Here is a 22,774-nt window from a genome sequence, read left to right on the forward strand (position 1 = left end):
AGGATAATCCGTTTTCGTCTTTAAAATTTAATGCTGCTCTTTACTACTGTGCACGAGCATAGCGTAAATGTGAAAAAATTACGATCTTAAACTTCCTTGTTAATCAGCATACTTTAGTGGAACGGATTTACTTTGGTGACGGCAATCGTTTTTTTTTAACAAACCACGTCATTCTTTAAGCATATACCTAAGAAAAGCCAAACAACCTCTCTTTTGGCTTGTTTATGTGCTTCTAAATTAAATTCGAGCCAGTACAAAAAAATAAAAAAAAAAAAAAAAAAAAAAAAAAAAAAAAAAAAAAAAAAAAAAAAAAAAAAAAAAAATCGATTTTTGCTAGAATTTCATTACTTGCCCAATAACAAAAAAAGCAGTTTTATTTTCTTTGCAAAACCACTGTCAGCTATTTCTACTTCCGAAGAAATCCAGGTTACCAAGTGAAAATACTAAAGAAGTTTAAACAATCCTCGTTACACACCTTCAACGTTCGACAGATCATTCGTGTTGAGAATAACTTGGAAATCTATTAATAAATTATTCAGGCATAAATCGACATTAATGTTGGTCAACCTTTTCTTTTCGTATATCATACATGAAAGAATATTCCATTTTATCTGTGGCGATGAATTCCATCAGAAAAAAGAAGACAAATTATAAAGAACATGTAAGATTTTGTGTTTTTACCTGACAGCTGCTTCATTTTGAGGTAGCCTAAGAGTCTCAAGCGTTGTGCCGTTCACGGGGTCAATTATTCTGATGATGGAAGCCCACATACCGGTGCCCGCTTTTGGGGCGCCAAATACATCTTCAGGTAGGTTTTCATTTAAAAAGGCTTCCGCCATCTGTGTCGCAATTTCTACTTCTCCTTCACCTGAAAAATAAAACTAACATGAGGCCCTTACTTACGAAAACCATGAAACACCGAAAAAAAAAAGATCAATCAATGACATAGAGCTTGATCAATCCTACATCAAGAACTTTCCAGGGTTATCCAGAACGTACAATGAACGTAACAGTAGATAATTCTACTTCAAGTGCTTCTACACTACCAAAGCCTCCTACACTAGTATAATTTTAAGTAGACTCGAGCTCCACATAAGTGCTTCATTATGTAGCAGTAAACATAACAGCAACGAAATGCAACTATAGGATGAACTTTCCCTAGAAAGGTTTTATCACCTAATCAGACCTTAAATATCCATCTCCATTTTCAAATTAATTTTGCTTAAGCTGATAATGATGGTTTTCGCGGCGGAGACTTGAAATGTGAACGATTGTAAATGAACGTAACTATACCACTTATCACACTTAGCCACATAAATAACCATTTAGCACAGAAAATTAGGTGCGTTGCGCGAATTCCACTCTTGCATCTTTTTGTTTTAACTCAAATAAATATGACTCATGATACTTACCATTTATTAGTTTTTGTCTATTGCGCCCAAATCAGTGATACGTACCGTTAGTTGGCGATAAAAGTTACAAATTAAGATACGAGAGAATAGACCATGCAGGAGAACTAAAAATACTTCTCCTTTGTACTGAAAACTAAAAAAAAAGAATACCTTAGTGCCAAGACAAACCGAATTCTTGGACTCACAGAACTTGGAGGAAAAATCGTAATGTAAACCCATAAGTTTCTGAACAAGCAAATACTTCCATTTTTTCCTTAGTGATTTTAGTTCTATCTCATTTTGAGTATTACAAAAATTTATAAATAAAGAAAAAGGAGGAAACAAGTGACATCAGACTTAGTTTCATATTTTTTATTCTTTCGTAGCAAGATCCTAATTTTTTTTTTCCATTTAGTCATAAATTATCATTATTCACCAAAGCAAGAGTCCACGACAAAAATTCCTATTCTTCAAAAAAATCAAGAAAGGAATAAAATAGTGGCATACCGGCAGCTTCACGCATTTCTTCAGCCATGGCCTTCTTTCTCTCCCTCTTGATATCATCAGTGTATGCGTTATGGTCCGTTTCTAGAATTATTATTCGGCCAGAATCATGAATCACCGACCGCCTTGGTGTCAATTCCAACGGGTGAGAAACCTACCAGAAAATCTCAATTAAAAATGGGAAATAAACTAAGCAGCTCTAAACGCTATTAAATTCATTGATCATCAGTTTAAAGGTATAATCACTTAATATCAGTGGATTGACAGATAAATTATATCATCATTGCATGCATCAAATCGAATCAAACCCCCAAAATCAAAATGGATAATTAATTGTCTCAAATCCAAGATTGAAGTTTAATAAGCAAAGTAAATACTTTTAAATGTTTCTATTTTATCACATAGGGGAACCCCTTGAGCACCATTAATAAACCATCCATTCTATGAAATTAAAAAGAATAAGAACGGAAAGGAGAACACGAGGAAACACAGATCGATTGAAGAGAAAAGGAATTCAAAAGAGAGAAAGAGAGAAGTACGAAACGTAGGAAAAAACTAAGAGTCGATCATAACCGAGTTTAATTGTAAATCTAATCAAGCATTTACAAGAATTAAAAGCTCTATAATGGAACGTTTTCCTACGTATTTTTGAAATTGTTAGTAACTTAAAATTATATAATTTAATACAATTATACTTTAAAATTGTATAATTAAATATAATCTAAGTAACTTGATAATACGGCACCAAGGTTCTCAACTGAATCTGTATTCGGAACAATTTCCATCACTGATGTTTTTTTTATCAGTAGGTTGTTAATAAGTTGAGGATCCTCTAAAAACAGTTAATATCCTTATTGCATTGATGTAGATATCAAACACTGCCTCACTAGGAAACCAGTTAAAGAGGATTTGACGCTTAGCATGGGTTCAATTGGAATTATAAACTACTTTTACTATTGTTATATCTAATAAAACTATTAGTTGAACTGACGAATAAAATATTGCACCAAGGATCTACAAAAACTTCTATTACCAAAATGAAATAGTTTTTGAACTAAACCGTACTCTTGTTCTTTCTAGTTAGACTAGTATGGTATTTAGTTGCCAAAAGTACCCTAGTATGGTATTTAGTTGCCAAAAATACCCTAGTATGGTATTTAGTTGCCAAAAGTACCTGATTAAATACAGCACCAAGTTTCTCAAGTGCCAGAATCCTCAGCGTGTTCGCTGCAATTGCAACAATACCTTCTGGACATTGTTCCGAGGCAAAACCGGAGGCGTATTCAAGCATCTCGTAAGACAAAGGTGTCAAGTGAAAACGATTCTGATGATAGTAGTTGAGCCACGACCGACTTGAAACTGCCAAAACCTGGAATTGAAACACTCAAATTCAGAAAATTGTAAAAAGGAGAGATTGGGGTAAATTTAAAAAGAGGTTCTCAGGGTTAAAAAGCTCTAATTAAGACATCAAAGACATCAGCGTTGGATATTTGTTCATCATTGAAGCAAATAGCTCTTAATTACTTACAGAGAACGGTTTCTCAGTTTGATATTTACTCGATATAATAATTACTCTAACTCAGAGGATATAAACGACTATTCATTAACAACCGTATAATTACTTAAATAGCCACTGTAATCATTATCCTATATAATGATCTCATATACAGAAGATTCAAAAAGGCTATTACACAAATTTTCGTTAAAACGCTCCAATTAAGACACTAGCGGTGGATAATGTCCATCAGTGGAGCCAATAATTCAAAATAAATGAAAATTGTAACTTTCAGTGATTAGAGGATAATTGATCATCAATTGATCATTTTACCCATAATACAAAATTTCTTAACAAGCGCTGCTAGCGGTTGTTTGGGCTAAGAGTTTCACTTAATGGGAGACGAAATCAAAAAAGTGAACAAGGTGTATTTGGATAATGGGTTTACCCTGACTTTGTCCAATTTGTAGGAATGGGGAAACTTTATGAGCACATTGTAATAAATTGGCTCATTACAATACTTAAGTTTCATGAAATACAGACGGAAATGCATGATCCTGGTCGCTTGTTCGGCATATATAAAGAACTATTTAAAAACAGCACTTTCCAGAAGAATTAAGTACGTAGCCATGAAATGTACAAAACCACTTATGTAACAATACGGAGGCGAGGTGTGAGGATCTCTAGATTTTTACGATCTTTCCTGCAATTTCAAATATTTCCACATAATTCAAATATTTAATAAAATCTAGCCTATCATAGAAACAAAAATACTGACATTGTATCTGTAAGAAATATTAAAATTCTGCAAACAACGCACTAAAAATCACTTTACATGACTCACATGCTTGAAATTAAGTAACAACTAGGTAATAATCTCTTCAAAGAGCACTTATGGAAAATTCGAAGCAAATGACTCACAATCCTGCGCTGTTTTTTCTATAAAGGTCAACCAAATACAATGTTTTCATTCATACTCCACCCTAATAAAGTGTTACAAAATAAAACTTTAAAGAACAGCTGATTTGTTGATAGGTGAATATATTTAAGGATTGTTTTATAAGGACATAAAATTATAATGTAGAAAATTTAAGGAGTTTTTATCATGTTAATAAATTATTGTGAAGACTGAATATAAATGAATCTTAAAATATTGAATATTCAATTAATAAATAAGATATATTTGAGTTTTCCTTGAACTTTATTCCCAATTGTTTCGAGGGAATCGAAGTGCTTCGAATGAAAGCTTGGATGTTTCAAGATCATCAGGTAAAAGCAATCAATAAAAAAAAAATAAAATCTAAATTCACTATCTTCGCAAAGTAGATCATTTGATCATTTCTGTATAGGGGTCAGTCTTTAGAAATGGTATAAACGGAAACAAATATGAGCATATTATTTTTATTATGTGAGTGAATAATCGTAACCTACAAGGTTTGAAGTGGCATTTTAAGGCTATAATAGCTATATCTAAAAAGAAAAACGCTCCAATATGGTAAAATTATTCTCTACCGACTGATTGTGTTTTACTTGGATCATTTTCATTTGTATGTTTCTCTTGGTATGCAGGTCTTCAGAATCAGAGATAAAAATTATCCGGTATTCTTTGCATTGGAGTTCCAAGAATGACAATCCCTAAATTCCAACGTTATATCTATTTTTGGTACTCGTATGATAAACTCCCTAACGCTCAAGTTGTTAATTCTTTGACGCATTATAGAACCGTATTTTTTTGGTACTTTCTTTCAGCTTAGCATGAGACAAGGCAATGATAAGTTACAGAATAGATGGAAAATATTTAATTTGAGCAATATATTCGCACATTAGGGGGGTGGGAGGGGTTGTAAAGTATTTGGACAGTGTGAAGTTAGAAATAATTCTTACTACAAAACATGCAAAATATTTGTACCTAAGGCATTAGGCATGCAGACCCGCTATACCCTATCCCCCCCCCCTAATGTGAAAATATATAGCCCAAATTTGTTTCTAAAGTATTGTATTTGTATCTTACTTTGATAATTTCATTAGAAGACAAGTATTCTATTTTTTTTTGAGACTATAGAAAAAGAAAGATCACTTGAAAAATACTTAGAAATAAGAATTTTAAACACAATTTTGAATACTTAAGTCAACTATGTTTATTGATGAACTTGTTTCGAATTTTCAAATAAATTTCGGTATTTTCACTTGGCGCAACGATACAACTTTCGGCTACGCACAATAACGTAATACTATATAGTATAAAGCAATACACTATATGAATAATATATATGCGATCAACTTTCAAACCTATCAATTCTATGTTTTTTACTGACTTAATTACTATGTTTAGTAATAATTACTATGTAATTACTAATGTCTTACTATATAATTACTATGTTATAATTACTATGTTTATTACTACTTACTATGTTAATTACTTACTGACTCGGCTCCTTGCATTTTGACACTGAACAGCTTCACCGGTCTCGAACCAAGATATCTCGTACGTGTATCAGACAAATCACCGCTTACGTTGTCCAGTACAGTTCTCAAAAGGACACCATTCTGTAAGCCAATACTCAAGTAAAGTGAGCCCATTGCAACTCCAACACCCTCTTCACTCTCGGCCCCGCCCATTTCTACAATACAAAGCGACTCTGGGAGGGCTGGAAGAGCTTGCATACTCAGCGGTGAGAGACAATCCTAAAAAGTAAAGAAAATAAATGTACTTAATGTAAAAGAATAAAATCATTCATACTAAAATTGACCAATTATCAGGTAGAAAAATTATCAACAGGATATAAATCTGTCGGGAAAAGAAGACACTGTAAACATCATAATGAAAATACTCAAAAACCTACTTTAAAAATAGTCTGCTCTTTCTCCAATACTTGCAGCACTGGTGATAAAAGTAGACACATACGCTTTATGCCGACTTGAACAAAATTCCACTTAGTCAATGAAAAATTAATATCTAATTTTTGCCAAGACTTTTACTAGTTATTTTATTGCCTGACACTTCTTTCTCTCTTGTGTTGGCATAAAGTAGCACCAGCTAGTTTGGAACTGACAAGTCAAGGCAAGCTCTTATCCAGGAAAAGGGGATACGGGGTTTGACGCCCCCCACCCACCCAAAAAAGAGAAAAAAATCCCGACTCTTGAAACCGTAACATAAAACACTTAAAGAAATGTTTGATGATAAGTTTGTTTTTTTTGTTAACAACCCGAACAAAAATCCAGCATACGCCTTTGAGTAAAAATTACATTTGTTTTCTACAATGCGCTTTATTTTCTGTATGAAGAGTTCGGAAACACGTTTCAGGGCAACAAGAGCCTTATTTTCAGGCCACTCACATGCAAGACGGGTTCTACACAGGTTGCGCAGATTATTGTTTTGAGTGCCGTGTACAACACGGGCGAATGTCTTCTCAGAAACTGTGCTCAACCACGCTATTCTGGCACGTTAAAATTTTGACGAACCTGAGCCCTGACAGGCTTAGAACCCGTAAGATGAAAACGCAATAAACTTTTTGCTGGATTGAACACGTAGAATCTAAAAAACGATTTTTGTCTAACCCGCTAAAAACACGCTTCAAACCCGGTGCCTGAAAACACAACCAATGATATCTAAATCACGGACATTTGGCCTTTTTTAATAAGAACATCCAGGTCCTTGCTGGGTATCCATTTACCAAGCAAAATTTGTCAATCTAACTGAATTAGCAAGTGAATCCCCATTAACAGACATATCAAGGCATTAAAGAAAGGTAGTTCTTCCAGCCTACAGTAACAGGTTATTCCAATGTATTTCGCAATTTGATTCCCATCCCTATTTGCAGTTACTCTTTTGAGAATTTTACCGTTTGTATGCGCGATACGAGAGGCTATGGGACTGTCCATGTACCTTTATTTGAAAGTCGATATTTCCTGGACACTGCAATTCAATACTTAGTAGTTCCGAAGCTCGATTTTTGTCAACCAATATGCGATTATTTAAGGCATATTCATAAAGGGATTTTACTGATATCGAGATTTACGAAGTAGTTAAATTACAAGATATACCTAGTGCTAAATTGGAGCCAATCAGATGTGCTGATGCCAGCAAAATAAAATAATGAAAAATTCTTCTGTTTCCAATTGCCGGAAGCTAAATTTCGACATTAGTCAAACCTCCCCATGAGCAGACCTTTACCCACTCAGATCTACTATGAATTTACATGTATGCTCTACATGCAGAGAAAAAACCTCAACTGGTTAATAGAAGTCAATTCAGTGATGGTGTAATACAAAGCAAGTTGTTCTATGAACAGCTACTGGTGAAGTTTAAATGCTGATTTTAAACAACAAAATATATCTTTTAGTAGAAGAGACTGCCATAAATGTAACAATGCTTTCGATTCTACAATTTGAGCAAGGACAAAAACATCCTAAGGAACTGAGCAAATCCGCACTTATAGAACATCTGAAACACGTTTCACACTGTTTACATCTAACTCCTAAGATAATTAAAGGTATTTTTTGTATTGAAACACAGGCAAACTTTCGCTGAGTTCTAAGGATGTAAGAGTCGGTTCTGTCTATAATCTGCATAAACCTGTTCCCATTATAATTGTAACGGTAAAATTTAGCCCATTTAGACTATAAAATGCTACCAACAATCTTGCACCCAACCCCTCGTTCATCCCTGACAATCCTAAAACACATTAGTCCGCCTGAGACAATCCTAACCGGACAAGCGTATTAGACTTAGGTCACTTGTTTCCCTGCGAGTCCAAGCAAACTCAGCCCCCCCCCTTGCATACAAGTCCAGTCGACTTTGTACGTCGTGACTCAAACCGAAATCCTGGATCACTCCTTAGTTCTATGACTACCTACCTTAGTTATACCCTAAGATGGATGGAAGCTAGACTACCTATCAACAAGTGAAAGTGACATCATTTTTAAACAATCCTGAAAAAAGGCTTATGCCAGCTTCGCCTCTCACTCAGACTATCTGTCTTAGCTTTGTCTCCAATTGGCCAATGACTTGATAGCAACTTGGTTTTAATTCCAATGACCCTCAATTCACAAAATAACCTTTTTAATTCGAGTCCTTAACTCCCAACTATTTTAAGGACCAAGTCTGAAAATGGTAATTTATAGTCCTAATTATGGAATCACTGTTCTTCATTATACCAATTCCATTTATAATAACATACATTTATTACCATTAGATATAAATAACCAAAATAAAGTTCAACCCTGAGCAAAAAACGGCAGAACCATATCCGGAATAAGTGTGACCTACGATGCCATCTTCAAGCAATATATTAATAATTATGTACCAGCCTAACACTATCATGGTTGCAGCAGTAGCTGCAATTAAGCAAACAAACCACAATTCATAGCAGCCTAACCAAAACATAAAAATGAAGACTGTGGTGAAAAAAAAATAAATTGTAGCTGATTCAAGAATAGCATCTTCTATCTCGGTTAGTCTTAATAGTAAGTTTGTTACAAAAACAAATTTATAGGAATTTCACAAAATAGCCCGAAACCCCTAAAAAAGGGAAAAAACAAAAAAGTGCATCAATGGTATCACCTTTAACGAGAACCCTATACAGATGACTTGGTCCTCTGGCTTTGATCAAAAAGGAAAATTTTTTTTTTTTGGTATGGATAGCACTGTGTGTCCTCTTTTTTTCTCCGCTGCTAGCAAATCACAGGAACATCATAGAGCCATTTAAGAGCTCATTTAAAAGCAAATTACTATATCTAGTGCCTTTTGTAACTAACAGGACATAATTTTAAAATATAATAAATTTTTGACAAAATACTACATTTTCGTATACAAGATGTATGTTTTGACAATAGAACACACGCATCTTCCGAAAATTACTATTCTGGGGTATTGTGTCATGTTTGAATGATTCCGCTCCCTAACTATCTTTGGTTTGTTATTTACTGTATTCCAACTAAAAAAAAGCCGAAGGATTTTTCCTTTGTGATATATCATTAAGAAATTTACGTTATAACATTGTTGTAATGAATCAACAATGGTTGTAGCGAACAGCTGCAAACCGTCCAAAATTATGTTCGAACAAACAACAGCCCATAGCAACCGAAACTTAAAAACACATTTTAAAACTTTTTTGTTAACACGATTCATAATGTCTCAATGTGATACTTCTTCTAAAGATGAGGATATTATCAGATGTAAAGACTGGCAATCACCTGTGTGTATTTTTCCAAACCAGAAATTATACTGAATTTTTCGACCCCTTTGCCTACCTACCTAACATGTTCTACAGCCATCACGTCAAAAGCCATATCGAAAATAATGGAAACATTGTACGCTTCTGAATTTTATGCAAGTGTCGCAATAAACAGTTTCCTTTTCCTTTAACAAGAGACAAAAAAGGAGATGAAATGAAAATGACGTGAGAGCAAAAGAAAACTTACGGAGGGGTCCAAAGAAATAATCCTGACAGTGCTGTCAGACAATCCAACAGCTAAAAAACGTGATCTTTGCTCTCCACTAGGCACGGTTGCCAAAGCCATGCAAATGACGTCAGCAGACATTTCTTTCCTTTCTGTATATTCGTTTAGCTGACCAGTAGGATCCATTTCAAAGTAGACAAGCTCGCCACCAGCTAAGGCGACAACAACCTGGCGTTGATTGACAGCACATTTGATAATTGTTCGTTTCCCAGGAGCTTTCCATTCATTCACACGCTTATCGGCCCGAATGTGACGAATTCCGTCGGGATAAACCTAATTTGAATACGAATATTTCATGAACTTAGAAACACAACTTTATAACAAGCAGAATCTCATCTTTGTGTCAAATAAACTGCAAAAATAGCGAACTCTTTAAATTTTAAATGCAGATAATGCGCAAAAACCCTCAAATGGACAATTTGTCAAATTGTTTAATTAAAAATCGAGCCAAAAAAATAATAATAAAAAAAAATACATCCTGAAGAAAATAAAATGAACACTGCCATATCAATCATTCTTATCCGAATAAATGAACCTAACGAAGCGAAACAAAGATAAATATAAAAAAGGACAAAATGCTTTGCCTGATGGAAAAAAAACTATTCATTAAAACAAGTAAAAAGGCATGGATTCATTAATAATAAATCGATCAATTGGCTTTTTTAATCAAGGGCTTACCAGTCTGGATTTTTTTTTAGAAACCAGAAAAAGAAATAAAATTCCCACTACAATATTCTTATCCATGGCTCTACATGGTTCTTAAAATTATGATTCAGAGCATAAAAATTCGTATTATGTAAATACAAAACTAAAATTTAGAAACATTATGATCAAATAAGACAACCAGCTATGACAAAATACCAAGTGGTTGATTGAAGAATCAACTAACCTAGTAACTGAATTTCGATACTGCAGGAAAAAGAGGAGACCATAAATGCTCAAAAACTCCGCTGTCAAAATTAGGTCAAAAATATCTGACCATAAAAACTAAATTCGCAAAATGGACAAATAATGTTTGATTTGATTAATCTTGTTATTAGTAGTTTTATTCCGACTTTAAGTTTATTTTTCATTCTAATTAGCTGGAAATTCGCTGGAAAGGTAGACATATTTTTCAATACCTGCTAAAAGAAGAAAAACGGGAAAGAACTAACTCAAACTCAAATAATTAGTATTGGCAAAGTGCCATTAAATACCTAATTTGTTTCTTCTCTTGTCCCTTTCATTTCCAAGGAGCAGGAACAACTAGAAAATGACACATAGTGCCGTTCAAACAACTCTAAGTTAAAACGCAACTAAAATATTTGAATTAATGCTCCCACTTCAGGACCTTGGCTAAGAAAACTCATTCAAAGGCTCCTTCCCAGTCACGGAGCCAGAGGATTAAACCGTTACTTAGGCTTCAATTTCACTTATTTTAACGTGTATCTATCGAACAGAGTTCTGCTCCCACCTTAGACCATATTATTAAGACTGTGGAAGAAGGCTCCTACCTGAACAAGAGCATCATCGCCAAGTGATGAACATGAAAGAGTTGGAGTTGTGCCAAGAAATCCAGAATCTGTAACTTCTTCAACTGTCTCTCCAATTGAAAGTACAAGAGTGGCATTCACAAAAGATACAATAATGTAAGCATCAAATTCGTCTAGAAAAAAACAATCGTCATAGGTTAAGGCAAATCATCGCCAGACCCCGAATTTATAAGACGAGAAAAGTTATTAGATAAACATTTCAAAAGAAACTTGAAACTGTATTTTGATCTTATTTAAAAAAGAAACGAAAAAAAGACCTTCGTCCATATAGTCCCAGTTAGAATCACTAGAAAAAGAACGAGTTTAGAATTGCATTGTCAAATTTAACGGCTAGTTAAGACATGTGTATTTAGCTATATAGTTTTTCCAAAAATAATTGTTCCAGTGTTCATTTTATTACTTGATTCCTTTTTATTTCAACAATAAATTGTTTTAATATTTTCTTTATAACCTTATTTTGAACAATCTCCAACATCAAAAATTTGAAGCCTATAGAGGGTTAAAATCACTAAAAATTGATAAAAGGAAGAATACTTGCCAATGGTTATTGAAAACAAACAGAAAGAAAGTAATTTTACCTGAGTCTGTCCAGTTGACTGAGGGATAGGCCTTCATGGATGCCTACCCAATTTGACTTCACTGATATCTGAAAGGGAAAAGACTGGTGTTTGTAAATCCATCAAACAACCAGCCTATTACTATTTGTTTTTAAAGAAATCTATCTAGGCATAAGGTCACAAGCTATGTTTTGATTTAAATTTTATTAAATACATCGAAATAAATAGCCTAGGAAAATATACCCATCAAGCTTTGTTGCCCGAGTTAATTAAAAGAAAACAAAGGCATTTTTGAGAATTCAAAAATAAACGACTTTAAATAGGAAATCCTGAAACAAATAATTTTCCGACAAGCATACAAATGCAACTCGCATCAAAAGAAATAATATTCTATTTTTTAGCCTCTGATCTATCCACTCGCCGCGTCAGAACTGATATTTTGCTTTATGAAAATAGTCTTTTTCTCACGACTTTCAACCAAAATTCAACGTATCCTCAGCTCAAAAAACCTTGTATACCAAATATTAAGAATCCGATTGTAAGGTCGAATGGACGATTCAAATTCGATGGAAGAACAAATTTCAACTATCAAATGATAGCGAAGTGTTCGTCATTTATTGATAAATTAAAAGTACAGGAGCGGAAAAAATAACATAATAATACTTAAACAGGGAACACACATCTTATGAATATTTTTTTGAGCAGAGAAAAACGAGAAGGTTCTCGGGAATCACTTTCGAACACTTTATTTTAAATAGGACATGATGGTATTACTATCAACGAACTAAAACAAGTCATAAAAGGTAAAGCTTAGAAGAATTACAATCTATTACAACAGAATTTTTTTTTTCCATAATAACAACAATCAACGAATTTTCTTCCAGAAAAATGCCTTCATGTACTTGTATTGTTTTTTTTTTATCAGACCGTTACATAACAAATGAAAAACAAAAATTAAATAGTCTCTAAAATGGTTATTTCTAATGAGCATAGCTAGAAGGGTAGTAGGAGGGGTTTGGGGCACTTCCTTAATTATTAATGATGTCTTGTATTTTTAAGACATTACAAATAGCAATTTGTATTTACCCATGAAAAAGAATTCGATTTCATTTTGTTTTTGTTCAAGTACTTCTTTTAAAAGTATTCAATCTTAGAAGTAAATTTGGCTTTGAAACGAAAATGAACTTCATAGTCTAGGAGCTGGACTGTAGTCTCCAACAATTGTTTAATTCTTATTGGCTTTGTTAAATAACTTAGCTTTGTCAAGAAAAAAACACTGTTAAGAGTTAGCATAACTTAAAAGAGGGTAACAGGCAACAGTGTTTACGAAAAGAACTACCAACGTCATCTTGCCCTTTACGTTTCTTCCATGTAGTAATTGCCAAAATTAGTATGGTAATGCGCGCCAGATCTCAAGTTTCTAAGAAAAAAGTAATCGGATTAAACACACTTCTTGACTAATAAGGTCCCTGTGTCCGCTCTGTAATGTTGCTACAGCCTGACTCGATCTCTGTTCCCGCATTACCAAGCTAAGGTTAAACCCACTGCGCCACCACAGGAAAAAAAAAGTTCAGTTTCTAAGGAAAAAAATTACTACGCTTGAGCGTCAATCGTTAGATAGCATTGGTGATTTTTTTTTCTGTCAACACTGGCCTCCTCGTGTAAGCAGCCTATACTCTGAATGAACTGTAGAAATGGAACTCAATTGAAAAACCGTTTAGCACAGTTTGTTTAAGACAACTAGGGAAAAAACTAAAAGCATCAAAACCCCAGAGATACTCCTCAAATCGTAAAATATCGAATTTTCTTCGATATTACGAAGAGAACACAGCACGACCATGTACAATGGGAGATCAGGCAAGAATTAATAGATCACATTCATTATAATGGATCAAGTTATTGACTGATATATAATTGTCAACTCATTCCCATATGAAAATTACTGAGAAAACATTACCCACGAGATAAACAATATTCTGACTTCACACGAATAAAAATTTAAAAATATTTGCATATTATCCCCTTAAAATTTGATTGTATTATATTGCATCTTAATTCTAAATCCCACAAAATTATTATCACCATTACTAGGTGCACACGGCCAAGATAGAACACGAAGAATATTTTCTACCTTTAATTCAAGGGGAAACACTTCCCTTAGGCAAATCTGAACATGGTGTTTATGCATCACCATTACCAAAGATGCACACAGCCTATTTCCGAAAAAAAACCTACCAAAGTGTAATGGCAATACGCTAAGAGAAGTCAGAAAATGGTTCCAAGCGCTATAAGAAGGTTTGGGGCTTATTTTGATAGTAAGATCGAAACTAGGAGTATCTCTATCGAACAACTAGAAATATATCTGGATAGTCAGTGCCTACACAACAACTTATAAAATATTTCATCCTTTTAAATTTCCCTTCTCTACAAAAAAGAATAGAAACCCATCATTCAAAAAACTAAATTAACAGATAAAAAAAGCCAACAGACATGTAAATATTTTCTACAACAAATTCACAGTATTATTTATATTTACCATCAGCACGTCTTTTAACTGTCCAAACAGCATTAGGATTACCAGGCAATTCAGACACAGCCATCTCAGACACTTCTAAACCATGACGCAAAACCCTTAGTGAGGAACGGGGTCCCCTTCCGCACAAGGTGTATAACTGGGGGGTGTCTTCGTTGGCTAGAAAGGACAAATATTTTTAAAACTAGAATAATACAATTGATTGGAAGAGATACTTTTTAAAACTTCAGAAAAAGATGTTGTCAAATTCATAGGATTTCAGTCGGGAAAAGAAGACATATTTTTAATAGTCATCATGAGATTCCAATGCGGAACAATTTTAAACCTATCTTATGAACCTGACATAAGAATTACAAAAATATTTTAAATTTACTTTCGCTATAATAACAATTTTACAATATACATTTAAAGCAAACTTTTCGTTTCATAAGTGATAAGTAGGGTTAGATATTATTTAAGGGGTCCGAAATCCTCGTTTCCAAAATATCGAAGCTACTTGACGCATATCTGATACAAGAACGCATACACAAAATATAACCAAAATTAAAATCTTTTTAAGTACTTATTCCCTTTTCACTTCCGAAGACATTGACTTTGATCTCTATTTTTTCTAGTCTCTTTACTCTCCTACAAAACAGGAAAATATGTTTTTATGGTTCTAATGTGCGCCTTTCAAAATGGGAGGTCTAGTTTTTGTTCAAAGAAACGGGCCTTCTCTACAAAAAACTCACAAGGGTAACTTTTGACATGATTTTCACTGTGTTTTGCAAAGAAATTATCCACAATACTAAACAGCAGGAAATAATGGGAAAAACCTATACCGTTGTATCAAAAGCCTTCTTCTAAGAACGCTATCTCCGTCATGGATCATGCTAAATCCTGATTGCCTACTCGGTACGGATATCATTAGATGCAATCTTTTACTAGAAATATGAACATCAAGCCACGTTAATAATGCAATCTCTTCATATCACTTTTAATGGACAAATCACTAAAATATACTTTGCTTTCTACTCTCAAGTTTCGAGTTTTATGTTTCAGATCAATTTGAAATTCATTTCTCCTTTTAAATGCAAATTAACCGCCAATGCTGGTGCATCTGGGAGGAATACCATCATATTTCTACTTAGGCATAGAAATACCATATTTCTACCTGTGATCAGAAAGACTTAAAAGCTTCTTTATTTATCATAAGCCCTACTCCATGCCTATGTACGGAGTGTTAATCCTCCTTTATGAATAGTTTAAGAAATTCTTCAATCTTACGAAGGGTTAGAGAAAAAAAATGTCAAAACCATTGATTATATACATTTTCGTTAAAAATGCTCGTTACTGCTTTAACATTTTTTTCTATAAAAAGGAAAAATAAGGACACGTACAACATCATTAAAAGGAGGACTAAAAAAATATTCATGCCCAGAAGGTTAGAAAGAAATACAGCCCACTATTCGCTAAAGCCAGGTAGAAATATGACGTATCATCACTAGACAGCTAACAAATCGAACTATACTAAAACTAATTAAAAGCTTATATTTACCAAAATTAAAAAATGAATTAAAATTAAGCAGTTGTGGGCATGCATCAAGCCATGACTTTAATTGTAGAAAAGCCAAGACACATAGTCCAAGCAAGTGAGGGGCAAACCTGGGATAAGCCCTTTTTAGTATTGTATAAAAATTATGTCATTTCATTTGTTGACAAGTAAGTCTATCTATCATCCATTAAGTCATTTATAGGGCAGAACTAAGGTAGATAGTCAATAAACTAAACCTAAACCTGATAGGGCTGACTGCTTGTAGTCTAAAGGTAGAATACCGTGTCACAGGATTCACACATAACCAGCAAGTCCCCTGGACTCGCATGCGAACGATGAAACCTATAATTTCCAAAGCCAGGTAGAAATATAACGTATCATCACTAGACAGCTAGCAAACCAAACTATACTAAACCTAATTTTCTTTCTTAAAGAAAATTCTTTAACTTTAATAGCTAACTTATATTTAGCAGAAATTATGTTTTTCAATAGGGTTAGCAAAGATTCCCCAAGGTGACTTGGTGATTCAGTTACTCGCAGACTCAGCAAGAAACTACAAAATAAAAAAAAAAAAAATTACCCAAATCAGATATATGACAAGATAATATGGGTGACAACGATTCAATTTCATCCACCAGGACTAAGTTCTTAAGGGCTCTAGGGGCGAAGAAAAACGTCTCTCCTTCTTCCAAAGGCATAGCTGAGCTGAATTCAGGTTCGTCATCATCATCACCAAGATGAGCAATTTGGTAAAGAAAACTGAAAAAAAGAATATTGTATAAAAGAAGTTTTTTTATAGCGTTGTTGCATTTGTGTCTTAAAAATTGGTGCTCGATCAGGTCCAAAAAATATAATCATACAATCAGGTGAAACACGGACGGACAGTACATCATTTCAGTTGTAGTCAAGAACGTTACATTTATAAATTATAACTAAAATTTTCAGGCAAAATTTTAGCTTGAAACTTACAATTTAAACCCAATTACTGTTACATTATTAGCTTATAATTTTATAAAATCACGAGTTAAAATTGTCGATCCTCTTCTAAAATATTTACCATTTTTAATGTTGGGATAAATCCTTAGAGAGAGAAGAAAACAGAAATTAGGCCGAGGCTACCCCCCGCATTGGAAAAAAATCCAAATATTTTCAGTTTCAGCATTGCTAAACTCTGCTGTTACAGCATTGCTATTACAGTAACTCTAAAAGATACTGTAATACTCTAATGCCCTAAAAGATAATTTGCCTACCTTCTTTTAAGAAAAATATTAAATTTATTTTATTAATGTGTCTGGGGAGTATTTTCCAGAGATCCTTTCTGCCCATTACAATGGTAAATTTCTTTATCTTTAGAGAAAACCCGTTAGGTTAACAAACCCATACAAGCTCGGCAATTTCATTAGGTACGATATGAAATTATACCGTGCGATCTTGGGACTTTACGTCGTCCATAAAAGAAAACCTTGCTAATACACGTGATTTTGAGTTAAAGTTGTATTCGTTGTTAAACAGGGAAGGATTTTTGTTGGAGGCAGAGCAATTTTTATCTTAAACTCAGGCTTGCATATACGATATAATTTTTCTTATGCTTCTTGTCCGACAGATGGTGCTCCTGGTTAAAAGATTTCATATAATTAAGACTGTTACGGTGGCCAGCAATGGACGTGCTGACTGACTTAAACGCACCACGTCCAGAACTACTGTTTAACAAGAAATAATTTCTACAAGTTCAGACAAAAATAGACTCGTTAAAGGAATTACGTTAAATTTTTCTAAGAAATAAGGTAAAAAAAACCTTTCTCAAATGAACAAACTGTTGAAATTTTAACATGTATTTGACAAAATTATAGCTGTCTTTTTTTTCACCAGATAGAAACCTTCCTTGTAATTCTAGGGTTTTTGGCTATGGCACAAAATAGGAATTCTAGATAAATACAAATGTAAATAATTGATAGTCGAAAGCAATGTAAATAGATGGAAAACTGAAGAGATGTAGGTTGTTAGACTGAACGGTTGAAGGGTAACACATAAGAGACCTTCCCATTCTTTTTCAGCAGTCAAATTCATCAAGTCCAACATTTAGAATAAAAAGTGAATCATGGATCTTTTTATAGGGGGAAGATGTGATTCAGTTGTATTCGTATGCTATGTCCCCTATTCGTTACGGGGAAGACAACGTTAAATCTGTTTTCGTTGTAAATTTATAGTCAAATAAACTCTTAACTTACAATGTATTTAGTTCTACCATTGAAGTAGTTTAACATTCCAAGATTGGACTGTCGTCTGCGACTTTAACTGTGATCGGGACTTTTAGTACTCTTTATAAAACTAAAACGGTTAACACCTTGTTGGCAACATCGAAAACAGCTCTCACTAGGAGTTACCTAAAGCTTTTGATTGGAATCCGGATAAAAAAGAAAACAAAAGATTGAATAGGTGACTTACTGATTCCCAAACTCGGAGGCAACAAATAGGAAGCCAGTTTTGAGGACACACATAGAAATAGCAACAGGAACTGTGTCGAAATATTTCATTTTTATTTCTGTGACCATATCTTCTTCAGTTTCCAGCGTCACTTTGAAAATATCCCCTTGCTCCGTTTGAACCAAAAAGAAAAACATAGACTTGGTTCTATGAGAGGCTGAGCATACAAGGATCATCCCTCTTTCTGGGTCATCCAAATCATTCTAGAAGATGAAAAATTTGTTGTTGAATTAGAAATGCAAAAAGGCACAGTCAATGTATAATAAAAGGAAAAAAACATAGTAATCGAAAGGATCTCACGCTGAAACCAAGAAAAAACCCTAGCCTTAAAACTTCTCAGGTGTGTCCCCTCTTCCAACCACAGAAAAAACATAAAAACATATTAAATGTAATCAACAAAGCGGGAGAACATCTTTTCACAAGAACTATACATACAGACGGGAAAGAGGATGGCATGGAGAATCAGTCTCAAACCGGAAGAGACTGAAAACTTAGATGCAAAAGTTTGAAGTTATCAGCCCAGAAAAAATAACGGTAGAAAAAAATGCTACGACATATTTTCCACCTTTTTGTCCGACGATTAAAAGGATGCATTTTCAAAATTAAATAACTCTTGTGGACAAATAACATTTTTTATGCTTGCTTTTGAGGCGAAAGGAGGGGGGGCATACAAGAATCTCCTTTTTAAAAGAAACTTTGATAAATTTTTGAAACAATAATTATAATGTTTTCACAACCAAAAAGTCCTTGAAAAACATCGAGACATGAACAAAGCAAGAACAACATTGATATTAGACATAAATCCATACCATTTTAAGAAATAGTCAGCTAATAGGTACAGAAAGGCGGCATTATCATAGCAGCATTTTTAATCGGATATGATTTATAGCTTAAAAAGGAAATTATCAATAACACTCACTTTTTGTTTGTTCAAAAAGACAAGAAGGGGGCAAAGTCCTATTCTTGAGTTGAACCTACAACACAAAGGTAAATGGATTTTTGCATAAAATTAAGATATCTCAGCTAAACTTAAAGAAGGAAAATACCATAGATTGTCTATTGATCTCACATGATGGAATATTAAATATATTAGTTTTTTGTAGATTTTATTGTACTCGCGTAGAATCGACTTCCCCAACCCACTTTCTCAGCGTTTCTTTGTTGTTGTTTTTTTTATAGTTTTGGTGTAGCTAAATTATTTTTTGTTATTATTATTATTATGACAAAATATACTGGTATATTTTCTGTAATGATTATACCCAGATCTACGAGCCTGCTCTGTGTTGAGGGTTAATATATTTGGTAGCTTTAAGTAAATTAAACAAAACAGCTAAAATTGTAGCTACTTCATATGGTAAATTTATCTAGTAGTTTGGCAGGGATAAACCTGTAACCATTCCAAACACGGATGCAAGACTATTACGATTAGTTCCAAAACCATTTTTAACTGAAATTAACCTTTAATCATAAAAGCAACGAAAAATTATATGCACATGAACAATAGCTTGTGCGGTTTTAATTGCTATTAAATAGCTTAAATCAAATACCAAATCTATATTCTTTATTTCTCATTAATTATATTCTTAACGTATGTCCAATTTTCAAATTGATTTTACTTGGATGTATCTACAAGTAACAAATCGCACAAAGAAAATTACATTCGCATTTGATACTAAGCAACTTAGAGCAACAAGTTTTGTTAAAAAAAAAGTAGTTCAGAAACATCGATGTAATTTTGGGAGTGCTTTTACAAGTATTTTATACATCCGTCGTTTGTGAAATTCTGTTAGTTTCTAATATTGGCGAGTGTGTGTATTTAAACGTTGTTTGTGAAATTCTTGTACAACACCGAAACATAGGGGACAGACAATTCCCAAGATATCTCCAAGACCCCAACCCCGAAATATAACTGAAAATTACACCATAATATATTTTTATCGGTGTGTGACCCATATACACAAGGTTCTGTTACGAAACCCAAAAGGGTGGAAATTTGGAAAACGACTGGAACAAAGAATTTGGGTTACTTGTAAGAGGAGAAACTGCCACTAGTGGCAAACAAATTACTGACGCTGTAGTATTTGCAGCTTCTTGGTATTTCTTTATTCTGATATTAAGGTAAAATTAGTGTAGAAGTAAATCGGATACAAGTTTCAAAAAAACAACAACAAAACAACACAATGTGAAAAAAGAAATGCCAAATGATAGATGGCACTAAATATTTTGGGCATCGCCCCCTCCTTTCAACTCTTATAATCAACCTATACTCATTGAAGTGGGACTGTAAATCTGAATTACATATCATTGAAGTGGGACTGTAAATCTGAATTACATATCATTGAAGTGGGACTAAATTTTAACTAGAAATAATTTGTACCACTATGAATAATGTACCAGTTTAATACCAGGTCAATAGTGAATGACTGAGTATTGACCAACGATGCAAGAGCTGGCGTTTATATAGGCAACATTTCGACCGATCGGATAATTGGAATCGGACCAGAGATACATGCGCCAGAAAGTATGCTTGAGAGATACAAGCAAACCTGTCCTACGTTTTAAATATTTTCCATAAAATAATACTCAATAAATAAAATTCAAGAGACAGCTGAGAAGCACTCTTTAGAGGCATTAACTAAGATTTGTCCGCTGTTAGCTCTAATAAAATCAATGGCTATCATATTATTATAATGAGTACAGATCCTTCAATATACACTTATCTTAATGAGGTTGTGACAGCTTTTGGTATTATGATAACACCGTGAATGCAAAGGTTAAAACAAAATCCAATTTCTAAAACTAGGAATTCAGATTTAAATACGTGATAAACAGAGTGCCAGTCATAAATACATATAACCTACTCCCTTGCTACCCATATATAAATAAATTTCCAATGTGTTACGGTATCTGTGAATAGGAAACACGTGACCTGCAGATAAGTTCTGGATTGAACAGACTTCAGTTAATATCTAAAAATCGTTTACGCACGTGACTACCTTGTCCTTGCGCGACCGAACGTACCCGTATCTTCAGAGACAATTTAATAAGTAATACTAAGCCCTAATTAAGAATAGAATAACATTAAGAATAGAATAAAACAAGATTTTTAATAAAATCAGATGGACGTTAGATTTAACAAATAGCTGAACAGGCAACTTACCCTTCGACGAGGGATAGGGCATCTAATATCCGGTTGATCACCAACGTTTTTGTAAGTAATATAATTTTCAGAGCAAATGAGCACACCAGATGGGCCATCATTACCACCTGGTACAGTGATTAAGAAATTGGCATGCTCTTCAAGAGGTTCGGTATATTTACGAACCACATGATTCAGTCCTAAGTCAAGCTCGTAATAAGTTAAACTTGGCTTTGTTGCCATAGCTGCTTCGCCACTAGGGTCGTTATCAGCTTCCTAAAAAAGTTAATTATCTTACAAATGAATACCCTGTATATGGGTACAAATAACTCATGGAAACTAAGAGGTTCTGATTGAAACATAGCATAAGAATGGGACAACATGTAGGTATTTCATTAAAAACTTCAACTGCATAATTGTAAAAAACTATGAAACATGGGGTTCAGGTGGCTTATTTTAGAGACAAGTCGTATTTGTTCGCAATTAAAAGAATAGTTCCGACACAAAGTGGAGGGGACACAAGGGAAAAAGTTTTTTTTCCAAGATCGTATGAGGCTTCTCCTGTTCTCAGAAGGATACAGGCGCGGAAAGCAAAGGAGAGGAGGAATCCTCTTTAAGTTTTAAGTTCTTTCTCAGGTTCACCTCAAGATTAGACTGAATAAAAGCAAAAAATAAGAAAAAAAATGACTTAACTGCTGCTTTCTGGAACCCAGAATGATCGATACCCCCCCCCCACTGCCCTCCGAAGATACTTCATGCAACATGGAAAAGGCTGATCCTTTACAAACAACAGGTGCCTTTATAATAAAGCGCTGCTATTAAATATTAAATAGCACTATTCTCTCAATCTCTAACCGATCTGAAACTCAAACCTCTAAATAAACAACACACATGATTTTATTTCCATAGCAAGCATTGAATTAAAATCAAATAGAAGTGGGCATCAAGTCGTGGTTAATTGTAGAAAAAGCCAAGACAGATCGTCCGATTGAGTGAGAGGCAAATCTGGCATTAATCCCCCTTATTAGGATTGTATGAAAATGATGTTAGTTCATCTGTTAATAGATAAGTCTATTTATGATCTGTCCATGCGTCATTCCTAGGGCTGAAGAACTAAGGTAGTTAGTCGTAGAGCTAAGATAG

At 33.9% G+C, this 22,774-nt stretch overlaps 1 protein-coding gene and 1 non-coding gene across 3 annotated transcripts in view; both read right to left on the minus strand.

Moving 5' to 3' along the window:
* The window catches only part of LOC136031813 (splicing factor 3B subunit 3-like), a 44,856-nt gene that overhangs the window by 10,111 nt on the left and 11,971 nt on the right, over positions 1 to 22,774 (minus strand). For both annotated transcript variants that reach the window (XM_065711631.1, XM_065711632.1), the window contains 10 exons: positions 21,653 to 21,907; positions 18,454 to 18,695; positions 16,589 to 16,767; positions 14,478 to 14,633; positions 11,346 to 11,497; positions 9,814 to 10,125; positions 5,815 to 6,075; positions 3,070 to 3,264; positions 1,899 to 2,049; positions 682 to 868 (listed from right to left, as the gene is read on the minus strand). In XM_065711631.1, coding sequence (XP_065567703.1) covers positions 682 to 868; positions 1,899 to 2,049; positions 3,070 to 3,264; positions 5,815 to 6,075; positions 9,814 to 10,125; positions 11,346 to 11,497; positions 14,478 to 14,633; positions 16,589 to 16,767; positions 18,454 to 18,695; positions 21,653 to 21,907 — 2,090 coding nt within the window. The remainder of the gene's footprint in view (positions 1 to 681; positions 869 to 1,898; positions 2,050 to 3,069; positions 3,265 to 5,814; positions 6,076 to 9,813; positions 10,126 to 11,345; positions 11,498 to 14,477; positions 14,634 to 16,588; positions 16,768 to 18,453; positions 18,696 to 21,652; positions 21,908 to 22,774) is intronic.
* On the minus strand, positions 3,330 to 3,401 carry LOC136032529 (small nucleolar RNA SNORD36). The gene has a single exon (XR_010618740.1). It is a non-coding gene; the product is annotated as a small nucleolar RNA SNORD36 (small nucleolar RNA).

The sequence above is a fragment of the Artemia franciscana genome, chromosome 10 (assembly GCF_032884065.1).
Source record: "Artemia franciscana chromosome 10, ASM3288406v1, whole genome shotgun sequence".
NCBI classification, from domain to species: Eukaryota; Metazoa; Arthropoda; class Branchiopoda; order Anostraca; family Artemiidae; genus Artemia; species Artemia franciscana.